This window comes from Vigna umbellata, chromosome 3, assembly GCF_029865625.1.
Source record: "Vigna umbellata cultivar VRB3 chromosome 3, Vumbellata_1.0, whole genome shotgun sequence".
Lineage (NCBI taxonomy): Eukaryota > Viridiplantae > Streptophyta > Magnoliopsida > Fabales > Fabaceae > Vigna > Vigna umbellata.
The window spans coordinates 49,654,959-49,668,799 of NC_142167.1; the positions used below are offsets into that span (position 1 = coordinate 49,654,959).

At 29.9% G+C, this 13,841-nt stretch overlaps 2 protein-coding genes across 4 annotated transcripts; one reads left to right on the forward strand and one right to left on the reverse strand.

The window, feature by feature from the left end:
• The first annotated feature begins 932 nt into the window (after positions 1 to 932).
• LOC124844648 (fold protein) lies at positions 933 to 6,749 on the forward strand. Of its 3 annotated transcripts, none has more exons than XM_047321624.2 (7): positions 933 to 1,275; positions 2,768 to 3,025; positions 3,157 to 3,215; positions 3,320 to 3,398; positions 3,481 to 3,619; positions 4,678 to 4,791; positions 6,264 to 6,749. In XM_047321624.2, exons 2-7 carry the CDS (start codon positions 2,856 to 2,858, stop codon positions 6,453 to 6,455), a joined length of 753 nt encoding a protein of 250 aa, XP_047177580.2. In that variant the 5' UTR covers positions 933 to 1,275; positions 2,768 to 2,855; the 3' UTR covers positions 6,456 to 6,749. The 3 variants fall into 3 exon arrangements, with proteins under 3 accessions (XP_047177580.2, XP_047177579.2, XP_087964305.1); XM_047321623.2 differs by having other exon boundaries at positions 940 to 1,275; positions 3,154 to 3,215; XM_088108179.1 differs by having other exon boundaries at positions 940 to 1,108; positions 3,154 to 3,215.
• Positions 6,750 to 8,801: 2,052 nt separating this feature from the next.
• Positions 8,802 to 12,800, reverse strand: LOC124844642 (tetraketide alpha-pyrone reductase 2-like). Its single transcript, XM_047321617.2, has 6 exons — positions 12,503 to 12,800; positions 12,099 to 12,271; positions 11,662 to 11,847; positions 11,416 to 11,578; positions 9,865 to 10,054; positions 8,802 to 9,050 (listed from the first exon to the last, which is right to left on the reverse strand). Exons 1-6 carry the CDS (start codon positions 12,606 to 12,608, stop codon positions 8,909 to 8,911), a joined length of 960 nt encoding a protein of 319 aa, XP_047177573.2. The 5' UTR covers positions 12,609 to 12,800; the 3' UTR covers positions 8,802 to 8,908.
• Positions 12,801 to 13,841: the final 1,041 nt, after the last annotated feature.

Here is a 13,841-nt window from a genome sequence, read left to right on the forward strand (position 1 = left end):
TTATGGAGTATACTTAGTTGGTGGTGTGGACTAATTCATTGTAACATGAAAAGACTCAATAAAAGATACTATAATGGAAAGTGTGGGGGTGCACATTTAAGTGTTCATTCCAATCAATAGTTTTGTGGTAAATATTGAGAATGAAACTCTTCAAGTTTGGTGGGAGGACATTTTCTATCATATATAAATATTTCTTTCTTAATTTTTCAAAACTTTTTTTAACAATAAAATCCTAATAAAACTATCAAAAATTAAAGGAACAATACATCAAACATAATTGATTTTAAAGGATTTAAAGTCCGAACTAATTAACAAATATAATTGATTGAAAGACATATTAATATATATTGTTTTTACCAAGTTTTGAATCATTACGAGGGAAGGTCCATTTACACAAACTCTCAAGTCACTCGAAGAGAATAAGTGGAAATATGAAAATAAAGTAATTATAAAATTATAAGATTTTTCATACATGTATTTATAAATTTTTTAAATAATAAATAAAGAAATATATCAAACAAATTATGTTACTTGGAAGATAATCTATTATTAAATTTTAATATTTTATATAATAATGATTATGTCATATATCTTAGACATATTAAACAATAAAATATTATTATAATATCTTAAAAATATAATATAATATGATAATACATTATTATATTATAAAATATTATCTGTAAACATGATAAAAATATTTCATAATATCTTAAAAATAATAAAATATGATAATAGGTTATTATATTATAAGATATTAACTAAAAAAATATCTGGGAGATATACTTAATATCTGTATTTTACGTGTCAGTACACCAATTTTAATTATATACGAAACTTGAAAGAAAAAAACACCATTTTTACAATAGAATGAAGTTGCCAAATGCAAATGCCACGTCATATTGCAAACCTAATAATTTGACTTGTTAGAGTGAGAAGAAAGAGAACAGTCTGGGAACAGAGAAGGACGAAGACTCAGTTATCAAAATAGAGAACAAAATTGGAAGACAAAGATAACAATAGGTGTTGAATGGGTATATTTGGGTTTTCCAGTGCGAAATTGGAAAAGAAAGCGAATATGCGTGGAGGGAAATAGGAAGATTCTTGCGTAAGCAGCATCTTCCTCTCTCTTATTCTATTCCCTTATTTTTATTTTTGTTTCTTATATCTGAAAATTCAAAATACCCATCAACTGAAAAATCAATCACCACCTTCACCTCCTTCTCCTTTATAAATACAATACGCGCTTCTGCATTGCTACCTATTCACTCTCAGGTTTTCTCTCTCTCTTTCACTCATTCACACACATTATTGTAAACTTTTGTTTTCTTCTTTGTGGTTCTTAGTTGAAGCCGAATAATGGTTTAACTGCTATTGGAGTTTAATTCAAGGGAACCGTGATATAGTAATTAGGACGGTTATACTGTTGTTTCTTCTTTAGGAACGATGCTCAGAAACATTGTAGAGTAATTGGCCAGGTTATGTTGTTGTTGAGTTGAGACTGGCGATGGAACGCAGTTTTTCGTAGTTAATTCGAGAATGAAGGAATATGGATGGGGATTAGCTTTATAAGAATTCAATTGAGTACATAAAACGTAGAAATACCTAGTAAAATTTTAGATTATCTCTCTTAGTTAATGGTTTGTTTCCCTATAATTAGGATTGAGAGTGTATTGTATAGGTATATAAATAGGAATATGATTTTTAGTTTGATTTCGGTGCATTGATGATGTAAATAATTTGTACGACTCAGCTAGCATATGTTGCCGATTGGGTTGATCTTGGATTGGTTCTGTCTTTTATAACACTAGCTCAATAGTTTACCGTGTTGAATCTAGTTGATACAAATTGCAAAGGATGATAGTCTTGTTTTTCTTTTCTACCTGAATTCAGTGCAACTGTGAAAGAGGGATTTTGTCATATCTTTGTGAATTGGGTTCTTCCTTCGGAGGAATTCTGTTATATCTTAATGCATTGGATTTTTTCGTAAGAGGAATTTTGTCACCAACGGCTACCTGTGTATTCACCTTTCTTGTTCTGTTCACCAATGAATTAGAAGTACTCGCGTGCCTATGATACATAGCTTCTAGGAGATTATATTTAGGTTGTTTTAATTGTGAAAATCTGAAGAGGGATGATGATAACGTTTCAGCTATCTAAACTGCTGAATTGGAAATTCTTTCGAAATTTGGGATATTTGTCTCATGATTATCTCAATCTCTCTTTCTTTCTCTCTCTCTCTCTATATATATAAATATATATATATATATATATATATATATATATATATATATATGTATGTGTGTGTGTATATGTATATATGTATATGTGTATATATGTATATATAGATATGTATATATTAGTAAGAGGTTCAGGCGGAACAACTTTATGTATGACATATCAAAGAAAGTTGAACGAATTCGGGGATATTCATCTCATTTAATTTTGAAGTTTGAAGTCAACCGAATTTTTATCATGCCAATTAATTACGAATTACAATAAAAAGTGGGAAGGTCACCTGTTTCAAATTCTTAGATAATTTGTTAGTTGTTATATAATCACAGCCATTAGCAGTTCTTCCACTATTTTAATCATTATAAATAGGGGCAGGTCACCCGCGTGTTCTTGATTCATTTGTTATATAATCACTGCCATTAGTAGTTCTTCATTCTTGTATGTTAAAATTTTATTGTGGCGAAAATTAAAACTACGTACAAACTGACTCCAACTTTTGTGAAGTAATAACAAAATTCTATTTTTGATGCAGCATTGGCTAGACTCCACTCTCCAACCGATCAGTGCCAGCAACTTCTTGCTGGTACTTACGTTGACTAAAATCTTCTGTGGGGGAGGACATGACTCAAAACAGCATACTGAGTCACAGTAGAGCCCTTGAGGGTGTCCATGGAGTTCAAGTGGCACCTCACTCACCGTTTGATTTGACAGAAACTATTCAAAGTGAGGACTTTCATACTTCAACTGGACGAACGTCAACTACGGAAGCAAATCAGCAGCTGCTAATGCAGTAAGTGAATTATGTACTCAGCAGAAATGTCATACAATTTTTACTGGACTGTAAATTTTTTATGACATTGCAAAGAATTGAAATTTACAACACGTGCACACGACTAACCTACTTCTTACATGTACCAGAAGACTGTGGCACCAGAGACCAGCATGCTTAAGACCCATTCATTGTAGTATTAGTTGTCATGGTAATATTGATAATTATTCTTTCCATTTGATGTTTTGTTAATTTGTTTCCCATGAATGATCCAATCTTGTGTAAATAATGGTTAGTACTGCATCCCTTTATCAGGTGATCAGAATCTTGCTGAAAGGTTTGCTAATGTGGTTACTTCAATTCCTTTTATAGCTCTTGGAATCCAGGCCCCCAGGTAATATTTCCCTCCTAGCATCGTAAATTATTTTGGCGAGAAAAATAGCTCTTGTAATCTTATAAATAACTGTGTAATGTAGGAAGAATGTCAATTCAAAGTTGTATGCTAATTCACTAATTGGAGTTGGAGTGGCCTCAAGCATGTATCATTCCTCAAGAGGAAGGTTGAGGAAATTTTTGAGATGGGTTGACTACACAATGATAGCCACAACAACTGTTGTAAGTAACATACAGATGAATAAAATTGGCTATTCAATCATGTGCAAAACCCATATTTGCTATATTCTGTACTAATAACTGGAAATTATTATGTACTAATAACCCATATTTGCAAGCTTTTATCGATATTGTCTAGACCTAATAACTGGAAATTATACCACCACTACAATGATGGTTAGAAGAACTAAGTTTTTTTCTGCAGTTATACTGGTCATCAGCACTTCTGCACGTCCACTCAATTTAGAAATGCCTTTTTCCCTAATTTTGTTTCAAATGGCAAATTTCTTGTACTTATATCGAACTTCTTTTGGAGAAAAAGGTATACTTTTTTATATTTCTTTCATATCAACAATAATGCCGAGTCACTGAATATGGAGAAAGGGATTGTTTGAAATCAGGACCATTCTATAAAGGAGAGGTTAGATTATCATTACGCTATATTCAGAAATAACCAAGTTTCAATATTTCAACATCTTATAATTTGGGCTTTGGGTTTAACTTAACTCCACAAAATTGATTTATATGGTAAGGGTTGCTCAAGTTGTATAAGGATTAATTATATCGACAATATTGCAGTCAATGTGTTATTCCAACACACCCTGTAATGCGTACTTGACATCTGGAACATGGACAAATGTGGGTGGCTCAATTATAACACTCTCTCACACTTATGAATAGACATCTAGAGCCTAGACAAATACAAGTATCCAATAATAGGGCTTTTATAGTCTTAGAATTTGAACTTTTAAGTCTACCTTAATCCTAAAAACCCAATTTGGAAACTGAGGAAGCCTTATGAAGATTACATTGATTATCTGTAGTTAATGTCTTGTTGTTTTTCTCATGGTTTTACTATCCTCTGTGCCTAAAGTTTTTTTTCTTTTTTGCTTTGTTGCTTAAGTATAACAACGAAATAAAGAAGGCACATTACTTGCGTATTTGGACATGTTTTCTGTATGTGTATCATTTTTCTTTATTGTCTACCATGATATTGTTATATACTTTTCTGTGAGTAAATCATTTTGATATCATATTTGAATATAAAATCAATTCTGCAGTGTTTGTCAATGGCCCTCAGAAATGAGAATCCCAAGTTACTGATGGCAGCATCTGCAATATTTCTTCCTGTTAATCCGATGATGGTTTCAGTTATTCACACAGGGATGATGGAGGTAAGTCTTACAACTATTTATTTGTGATGATTTACATTTTATTTGTAAAGCCTGGTTACGAAGTTAACCATTAGGACTCTACAAGAATATTGCATCTCTATTTTTCTTTATTAGTTTTCAGATGGATCTTAGGTCTAGCGAACGAAACTGTTGATACTTGTCTAAAATAATTTTGGTTCCATCTTTATGCAGCCTTACAATTTTCTCGAGCACTTCAATGCATTCATGCATTCCGAAATGGACTTTCCAAAACCTATTTTGCCGCCCATTCCTAAATCCAATTTGTTCATGGATTGAAAATATTTTTGATTGTATAATCCAGAAATATATTATACAATTCAAAAATGCATCTCGAATTGTGTAATCTAGAAATCCATAACGCATTTTTACAAATATATTTCGAATTTTTCAATTCTGAATATATTTTTGAATTACACAATATGAAATATATTTCTGAATTATACAATTCAAAAATTCATTTTCAGATTACATAATATGACAATTTAAACACAATATGAAATATATTCATGAACTGCATAAAATAAACTATGGTCTGCCATGATTCTCAATTTGTTCAAAAAGAAAAAAGATAAATATGAACCTTCTCTTTTTTTATATAAAAGGATTGAAATATGTAGTCTTGTATAATTTACTTATTAACTTGTATATATTAATTTTAGCTAGACCTTCTCAATTTAAACTTTATCAATGCGTCAGATGACTTGCACCACAGACTCTATCGTTGTTTTAATTTTTTTTTTCAAATAGTATTCTTAAATATACTCATCAAGTTATCCTGCATGTAGCAATTTAAAAAGTTTATTTTAATTTCTATAATAAAATAAAAACGTTTTTTTTTTAAATAATGAAGTATCTCCTACTAATACTTTATATCTTCAAACACGATTTCATCATTGCTTTGTAATGATAATATTCTTTTCTGTTTATATATTTTTAATTTATATATTTAAATTTTGCCTAAATATGAAATGGATTTTTCTGACTATGTCTCAAAGACAGTGGTTAAGGAATTGGGTAAAAATAATAATACACCAAAACCTATTATAAGAAATAAGAATGAGAATACATTAATAGCATTGAAAGCATTCATGCAAATGTATGGAAATGTTGTTACTCTGGCCTTTAAAATGCTTTACAGATCTGTCTATTAATTTGAGGATATGACACATAAACAAAGTTAAAAATTGCAAAAATAAATAAACGATAAATGTTGAGTAAAATAATTAGTATATAAAAGTATATCTAGCTACAATATTTTCTAGTTTGTTTTTTGGGCATCAAAGTCTAATGTTATCATTGATACCTTTTCATTCTGGGAATATATTCTTTAAGGTGTTTTTGGCACTGGCACAGCTCTTGTATGTATTGTAGTAACATGATATGATCTTGTAAAAAATTAGCTGTAAACATTTTAGAATTAAGCTTTTCTAACCATTATTTTTCTAATTCAGGTAGCATTTGCTAAAAGAGCATTGAAGGATCCAGACTTGAGGATGGCTCACACAGTGCATAAGATGTCGTCATTACTTGGTTGTATGCTTTTTGTAGCTGATGATTTATTTCCTAAAACTCCTTACCTTCATGCTGCATGGCATCTTGCTGCTGCTGTTGGTGTTGGCACCTGCAATAAGCTTCTTGAGTAAATGTGCATACTCATTCGAAAGCTGGAAACAATGCATTCTGAATAAGAATAGCATCAGCATAATCTGTCGACTTAATTTGTAAAAGCAGTGATTGGGACCATGAGGTAGTCATTGCATCTTATTGTATTAGGTTCATGATGTAGATGAGTTCAGTGCAAATTAAGTTCCCAATTATTTACCTTATTCAATTTGTAATTTCATGTTCATTAGAAAGGGATTCATGCAGGAAAAACTGGCGTCTATTCTTCTTATTTTATTAGCATGCTGTTATAAAATATCTTGCATTATAGTTTCTACCTGCTCATGAATGTTGAGAAATTGCTTCCATGGAGAATCTTGACTTTTTTGTTTGAAGTATGTCTTGGATTTTCTGAAATTTGGAAACATATAATACGATGGTTTTTTACATGACATAAAAAGTCCTGCGTACATTAATGGATATTTAAGTCTTTAACTTTGGACTATCCTTGGAGGATGTCTAATATTCCACAACAATACTCATAAAATGAGTTTTTAATGTAAACAACTTGCTTTCATGTATCTTGAGTTTTGTTTTTATTCTTGCCGTTTTACTTTTATGGGCCTTGGGCTTCCATTTTTCACGTATCTGCATGTATATAAATATAACATGCATCACGTACTCTGATGTATGTTAAAATGCATTAATAGAATCAGTTTATTACAATAGAACCTTCTTTCTTCTCGTTTCGCTATATTATCCGTTTTTGGCGTTTGATTTCATCTTTCGCGTTCATGGCAAAAGATGGTACCAGAGTGGATCCCTCTTTGCTTCAGTGCTTTCACTATATTTTGCTTCAGTGCTTTCACTATATTTTTTTTTCCATTACTAATTTTTCTTGGTCTTGCATATTCTTCTTTGTTGTGTTTCTCTTTAGTTTTCTTTCTTCATGGATCTCTTGCAAAAATCCTTCTAGCCCCTTTTACTTACACCCAAGGGAGAATCTAGGAATGATTCTTATCTTGCTGAATGAAGCCATGAAAAGTGCTCTCCTCTAACAAGTTTATTTTTATTATTAGAGACAATGTGGAAAATATGGTATATATAATGCATAGGAGAGGTGAAATGTGATGATCATCTCTTGGATTATGTTGTAAAAGCTGATGAAAAACAAGAGCAAAGTGGGCTTTTTTAGAGGGTATATTCACTATTTTTAAGGATTTATTTTCAGTGTATTGCATTAGTTTGAAAAATACAAAATGAACTTCTCATACAATCTATTAAATGATTTCATACTTTCTTTTAGATATCGTTTATGATTTTCCGATTCATTTCAACAATTTGGTTCAGAAAATGTTATTTATGATCTTGGCTTTAGACGTTATAGAATATGCTACTATTTTAACAATTTCTAATTAAAATCTTCTTATATATTACACTTTACTAAAATAAAATAAAATAAATAATATGTTCTAAGTTGTTATACATAAGAAGTTGTTAAAATTAAAAACATGTAAATTAAATAATTTGAAGGTTTAAAAAGATAACGTGAATCTTTTATAAGATTTAGTTATTTATATTTTAAAAATTAGTTAAGAGAAGATAAGAGATAATCTTAATTGAATTAGAGATTATAAAGATAAGATGAAAAAAAAAAGAATAGAAGAAAGAGAGGGAGTTTATGAAAAACCTAAACCTTTGGAGAGAAGAGAGATAGAAAGATAAGGAAAGAGAAATGTTTTCTGGGGGAGAGAAAAGGAACAGTAAAAAACATTAGTGCAAAGAAAAATTTACAATGTTTTGAGGTTCCAGATAAAGTCCTAATATTAACTAAGATATTAATTAATATTAAATGTATATGTTTTTAATTAATTATGCACGTTGAGGTTTTTGATAAATATGTCTCCGCATATGAAAGTTTGGAAATATATGCCTTTTGTAAAATGTTACCGTAGTCACACATGTTATGCATCTTGTTGTTGCATTGCTGAAAATCTCACTGTACTGCACTGCTGGGAATTTTACTGTGTTACTCTTTTGAGAATCTCTTTGTCACCGAAAGCAACCAAGATCATTACGTGAAAAAAACATGAAAAAAGATCGAGAATAAAAATATTTTTTCATTTTTGTCACTCTCAAATCACCTAAAGCGAGATTCAAAAATTTTTTTTATCCCAGAGAACGTTTTCTTCTCTTGCTCTTAAATCTATTAATCCAAACTAACAGACAAGTCCTTCTTTTTCATTCTTTGTCAACGGTAACACCCTCAAGTAACTAAGCATTAACATTTTTAATTCGATCATAATGAAATCATTTACATTATTTGTTAATTAAATATTTTGTGATACCAACTTAATTTCAAGGTTGTAAAAGTAAGAAAAAAATAATTAATGCAAAATAATAGATAATATATAAATTATTTTATTTGTTCATATTTCTTTATTTTGTTTCATGTTACGCTATACGAAACATGAAACGTAACAACTGTCACATGTCACAGAAAGCCCTTGTCTTGAAAACTTGTAATGCAATCATCAAACATCTTATCTAGGGTTATGAATGGAGGAAACCCCAACTGAGTAATTTTGGTGGTGTCCATGCTGTGTGGGTTATCATCTCCCTGCTGGCTGCTGCACCTGTAACAACGAGACCAGACCTTGAAAAACATAGGTGATTTGTAGCAAAATGTTTTTAGATCATTTAATTTGTAGTAAATTAGTGGAATGTTCTTTCTACAGTGTATTAAATTTAAAATAAGCTTGTTTTTTGTGCTTCAAATTCACAATTGATGTTCTTAATTCTTAGTCAGGCTTGTAATTTGAAAATAGATTTGCTTATTTCTGTGTGCAAATATTTTTTTCTTATTCAAACATGGTCTGAATAAATAGTTTTTAGAAAAACACACAGGTAGATACTTGATGCTCAAAAATAAAAATATCTTATTATATACTTATTATTCCATAACTATGCCAAATCTTAACTACATTTCCACATATGCCCATAATAAGTTTTTGTGAAATTACAAAACTAAATTAAGATAATATAAATAAACTCTTGTATAGGGTTATGATAAACTAAAAAAACAAAAAATTTAGAGTGAATGTTTAAGATTTTCCTAATGCGTAGTTATATTATCTTTCTATTTACAGCTAATTATGATTGGTATATAAATAACAATTTATACCTCTTACAATCTGTTAGATATAACATACTAAAAATGATGGTTGATTTTATTATTTTTTTATCCCTAAATTTTTTGTTTGAATTAGATTATCTTCTACTATATTTTTCTGAAATTATCGCAATCATTTATAAATAATAGTACAGGCTAGTCCGATAATATTATGATTGATTGAACTATCCATTTAATAATATCTATTAGATTTATAGAAGTTATTCTAATTTATATCTAGTTTTAATTAATTAACTTAATAATATGATTTTACTCACTTGTTTTCAAATGGGTAGGAGGGATATTTGGAACGAAGCATTTGAATGATTTGTGACCAATGAGCTACTGTGCTTGAACAAATAAGCCTTCCAGATGCATTGGTATCTTCCATGGCCAACAAGTGAGCAGCTACAACATCATTTATGTGGACAAACCCCACTGTTGTATTAGGATATTCCCCTTTCATGCCTGTTAAAAGATATATAAATAAAAACTGTAAAAAAGTTAATCATGCAAATTTTTAGAAGTAGATTGAGAAATTTTTAGAAGAAGATATATTGGAGAAATTTAAAATTATTGTTTTCAATCATCACATACGACATTACTTAATGTTTAGTTATGTATGTAGTATACAATTTGGGTAGTTTCTACCTAAAATTTTCACAAGAGAAAAAAAAAATATAAACTAAAATTGGGTTATATAGACACTAAAATTGGGTTATAGACACACGTGTTAAGCTTTAGTATTTAAGGAAATTCATAATTAAATCAAATCATATTAAATTATGCAGTTTATACAAAAAATATATATTTTATTTTAATGTTTCTTACCGAAAAGTATTTATCAAAAAAATTTTCTAATATGAATTTTCTTTATAAAGATTTCTGCATAAACAAATAAAAAAAATGAAATTGTAACTTCTTTATAAATTAAAACTTACTTATGGATAATTTGGAAACTAAATTTGTAAAAAGTTATGAGATAATCTTTATATATTTATGCACAAGTCAATTTTAAATTATGAAAAAAATATATATTTCTCTAAGAAGGTTTCATAGAAAAGAATTTGACACTATAAGGAAGATTTTCAAATATAAGGCAGTTATTCAATCTAGCAATCATCTGGTCTCAATCATAATTTTATAAGATTTGCTTATTGACCTATATGTTTAAAACATCTATCCTTGTCCCCATTTTTATTAAAAAAAACGTTAACCCAATGAGCACTCAAATAATAAAAAATAAATTAAGCAGTTAGTGTTTTGTGACATCAACATTTTAATTAATGGAATTTCTTAATCAACATTTATACATAAAAATAAAAATAAAAATGAAAAAAAACAAATCTATCCTAAAAGGTAAGAGTAATCAATAATCTTTTCAACATGAAAATATCTCTACAAACTAGTTTATGTTAAATCAATAAAATAATATTATATCTGGGTTTACAATGCATCAATTTCTCATTTTTCTCTCAATACTTTTGTGTATTAGAATAATTTCAAACCTACAAAATAATTTTACACTTTTACCATTTGAAAGAGAGAATAGAAGAGGAGGAAATTTGTAAGAGCAGATAACTAATCACGAAATACATAAGTTAGATTGTCAAATCATTGAAATTGTTAAAAGAATGGATGATAAGTTATACCAAGATGAAAGTTACCCGTTTTTCAACGTGATAATCATAATCGAATAATTGAAATTTATGAAAATGGTAATTGCCTGTTTTTTAAATCTATAAACCAACAATTAGTGATTGAAAAAAAAAATTAAGTTTACGTCAAATATGAAAAATTTGTGTAACATAAGATGGCGATCTACTAACCTTTGACAATGGCAAGTATCAAGAGGAGTGTACTTGTTGGTTGTGGTGCAAGGAGTGGACCAACAACGAAAGATGGGTTAACCACAACTACATCAATTTCATTTTCTTTTGCTATTCTCCAAACCTCTCTTTCTGCCACCGTCTTTGCATATGCATACCATAACTGCACATATTTCTAATACTTTAATACAATGCCAACTACACAAACATATAATAGTTGTGAAATTGGGTAGAAAGTGCAATTACGTTGTAGCGTTTGCAGTACTCAAGGTCTGTCCAATGAGATTCATTAAGAGGACAGAGTTGTTGCACATCATCACGGTATCTTATGGAAGAGCAAGAAGAAGTGAGCACAAAACGTTTCACATTTGCCTTTAAGCAGGAGTTAAGCACGTTCAAAGTTCCTTTTACGCATGGATCAATCAAATTCTTCTGTGATATAAGTCAAATCATGATAAATCTTAGTATAAGAAGCTACTAATAAAGAACAAACTTCACCCTACGTCAAAACAGAGAAGGCTTATTCACAAACAATTTGTGTTCACATCGTTTAGTTTTGCTAAAATCACATTTCCATAGTATCATTTAGTTCATTATATCAAAGTCAGTTCTACTAAATTTAGGCATATTCAACTTCATGTCAGATTCTTCAAAATAACAAGATATTAAAAAGGCAAAGATACCTGAACGTTTTCGTCGAATGGAACAAGCACAGGTGAAGCCGTATGAAAGACACCATCAACTCCTGTCACTGCCTTCTCAAAGCTTCCTTCTACTAAGAGATCTGCTTTCAAAATCTTCAGTCTTTCTTTCGCTCCATTGAGTTCGCTCAGAAAACCAACCTTCTCCTCATCCTCTGATAAAAAAATAAATAATTAAATTCAGAACTGTAGCAAGAGACAGAAAGTGGATTACTAACAAAAATTATCAACTGTTATACAAATCACTAGAAAATCGAAATCGAAGGAGAAAGTTCCATCTATAAACCAATTACTTGAAACAAAAATTACATATTCAACTAAGAAATACAAATTTATATTACTAAAAAAAACTTATTTCTACAAATTATACAAATTTAATGGCATACCTGGGTTTCTCACGGTGGTCGTCACCGTATGACCCTTTTCTAATAAGGTCTTGATTAAGTGCGATGCGATGAAGCCAGTACCTCCTGTCACGCAAAACTCGGGCATTTCTAACTACTTTATCTTCAGGTTCTTCGTTTCAAAGTCTCACTTCGTTTCAAAGGAAAGGACTCTTATTTACCTCTCACCACTCACTACGAAAGAATAGACAAAACTCAAAAATCGATAACACCAGAGAGGCACGTGAGATGTGTGTCCCATTCTAGGTAGAAACAGGATAGTCATGTGAAATGCATTCTCCTCTGTTTGGTGGGACACATGATTTTCATTTGATTTCCAGGATAAGGCTTTTGTATATCTAAATGTTATTTTGGCAGAATTAAAAGTTAAACTAGAATAATTAGTAACAGCTTTTTCTATTAGTCATCTGATTTTATATTATGTAAATTGTATCATAAAAGTATACTTTGTTTGCTAAGACTAATAGAATTATAGAGTTAAATTTAAGAAGGAATTGAATGAAACTTTTACCAAACTACGAAAACAAAGAACAAAACTTTTATGAAATAAAATGAACAAGATATCAACATAATAAAATAGTTGTACGTTGATTCACAATGGTGTGTGGTGGGTGAGGCTTTAATATATTCTAACAACTTAATTAAGTCGTATAGTTTGTTGAGACAAAATCGTTTAGAGAGAATAAATCATCTAAAGCATTTTTAATTTTGAAATTTAACTCATAACATTAAACAAAATAATCTTGAATAATCAAATGTCTAAGAAAAAGGAATAAACATAGATATATCATGCAAAGAATAAAATCTTATTCTCGAGTGATCATAAGAGAAGGCGTTTGAACATCAAATAACAAACAAGAAGCATGAGGTTAATTAGAAAAAGAAGTTAGAGAGAAAAATGTCTAAAGATTATAAACATATAAGCGTCAGGCCAAACGAGAGTAAAAATCAAAGGTTATATCTAAGGCTACATGAGGCGCTTAAATATTAAATAGCGAAAAAGATAAGCTAAAATGGCATGATGTATTCTTGAGAAGAAGCATCTTATCAGTAGGAAAAACCTACACATACTTGTTAAGACACTATGCTTAAAAATACATATACGTTCACAAAGAGATAGGCATAAAAGTGTCTAAGTGGATCTTGTAAAGAAATGAGTGTAAAAATCTATCAAATGAAACATGCTTTGTTGAGTAGATAGGGTGACTCTAACCATAAGGCTTTGGTGAGCAGGCAAAGTAACCAATAAGTTACATGGGAAAGACATATTGGTTGTGTTTGTAGGATGATCCTAACCGTAAGGCTTTGTTCATGAGTAGGT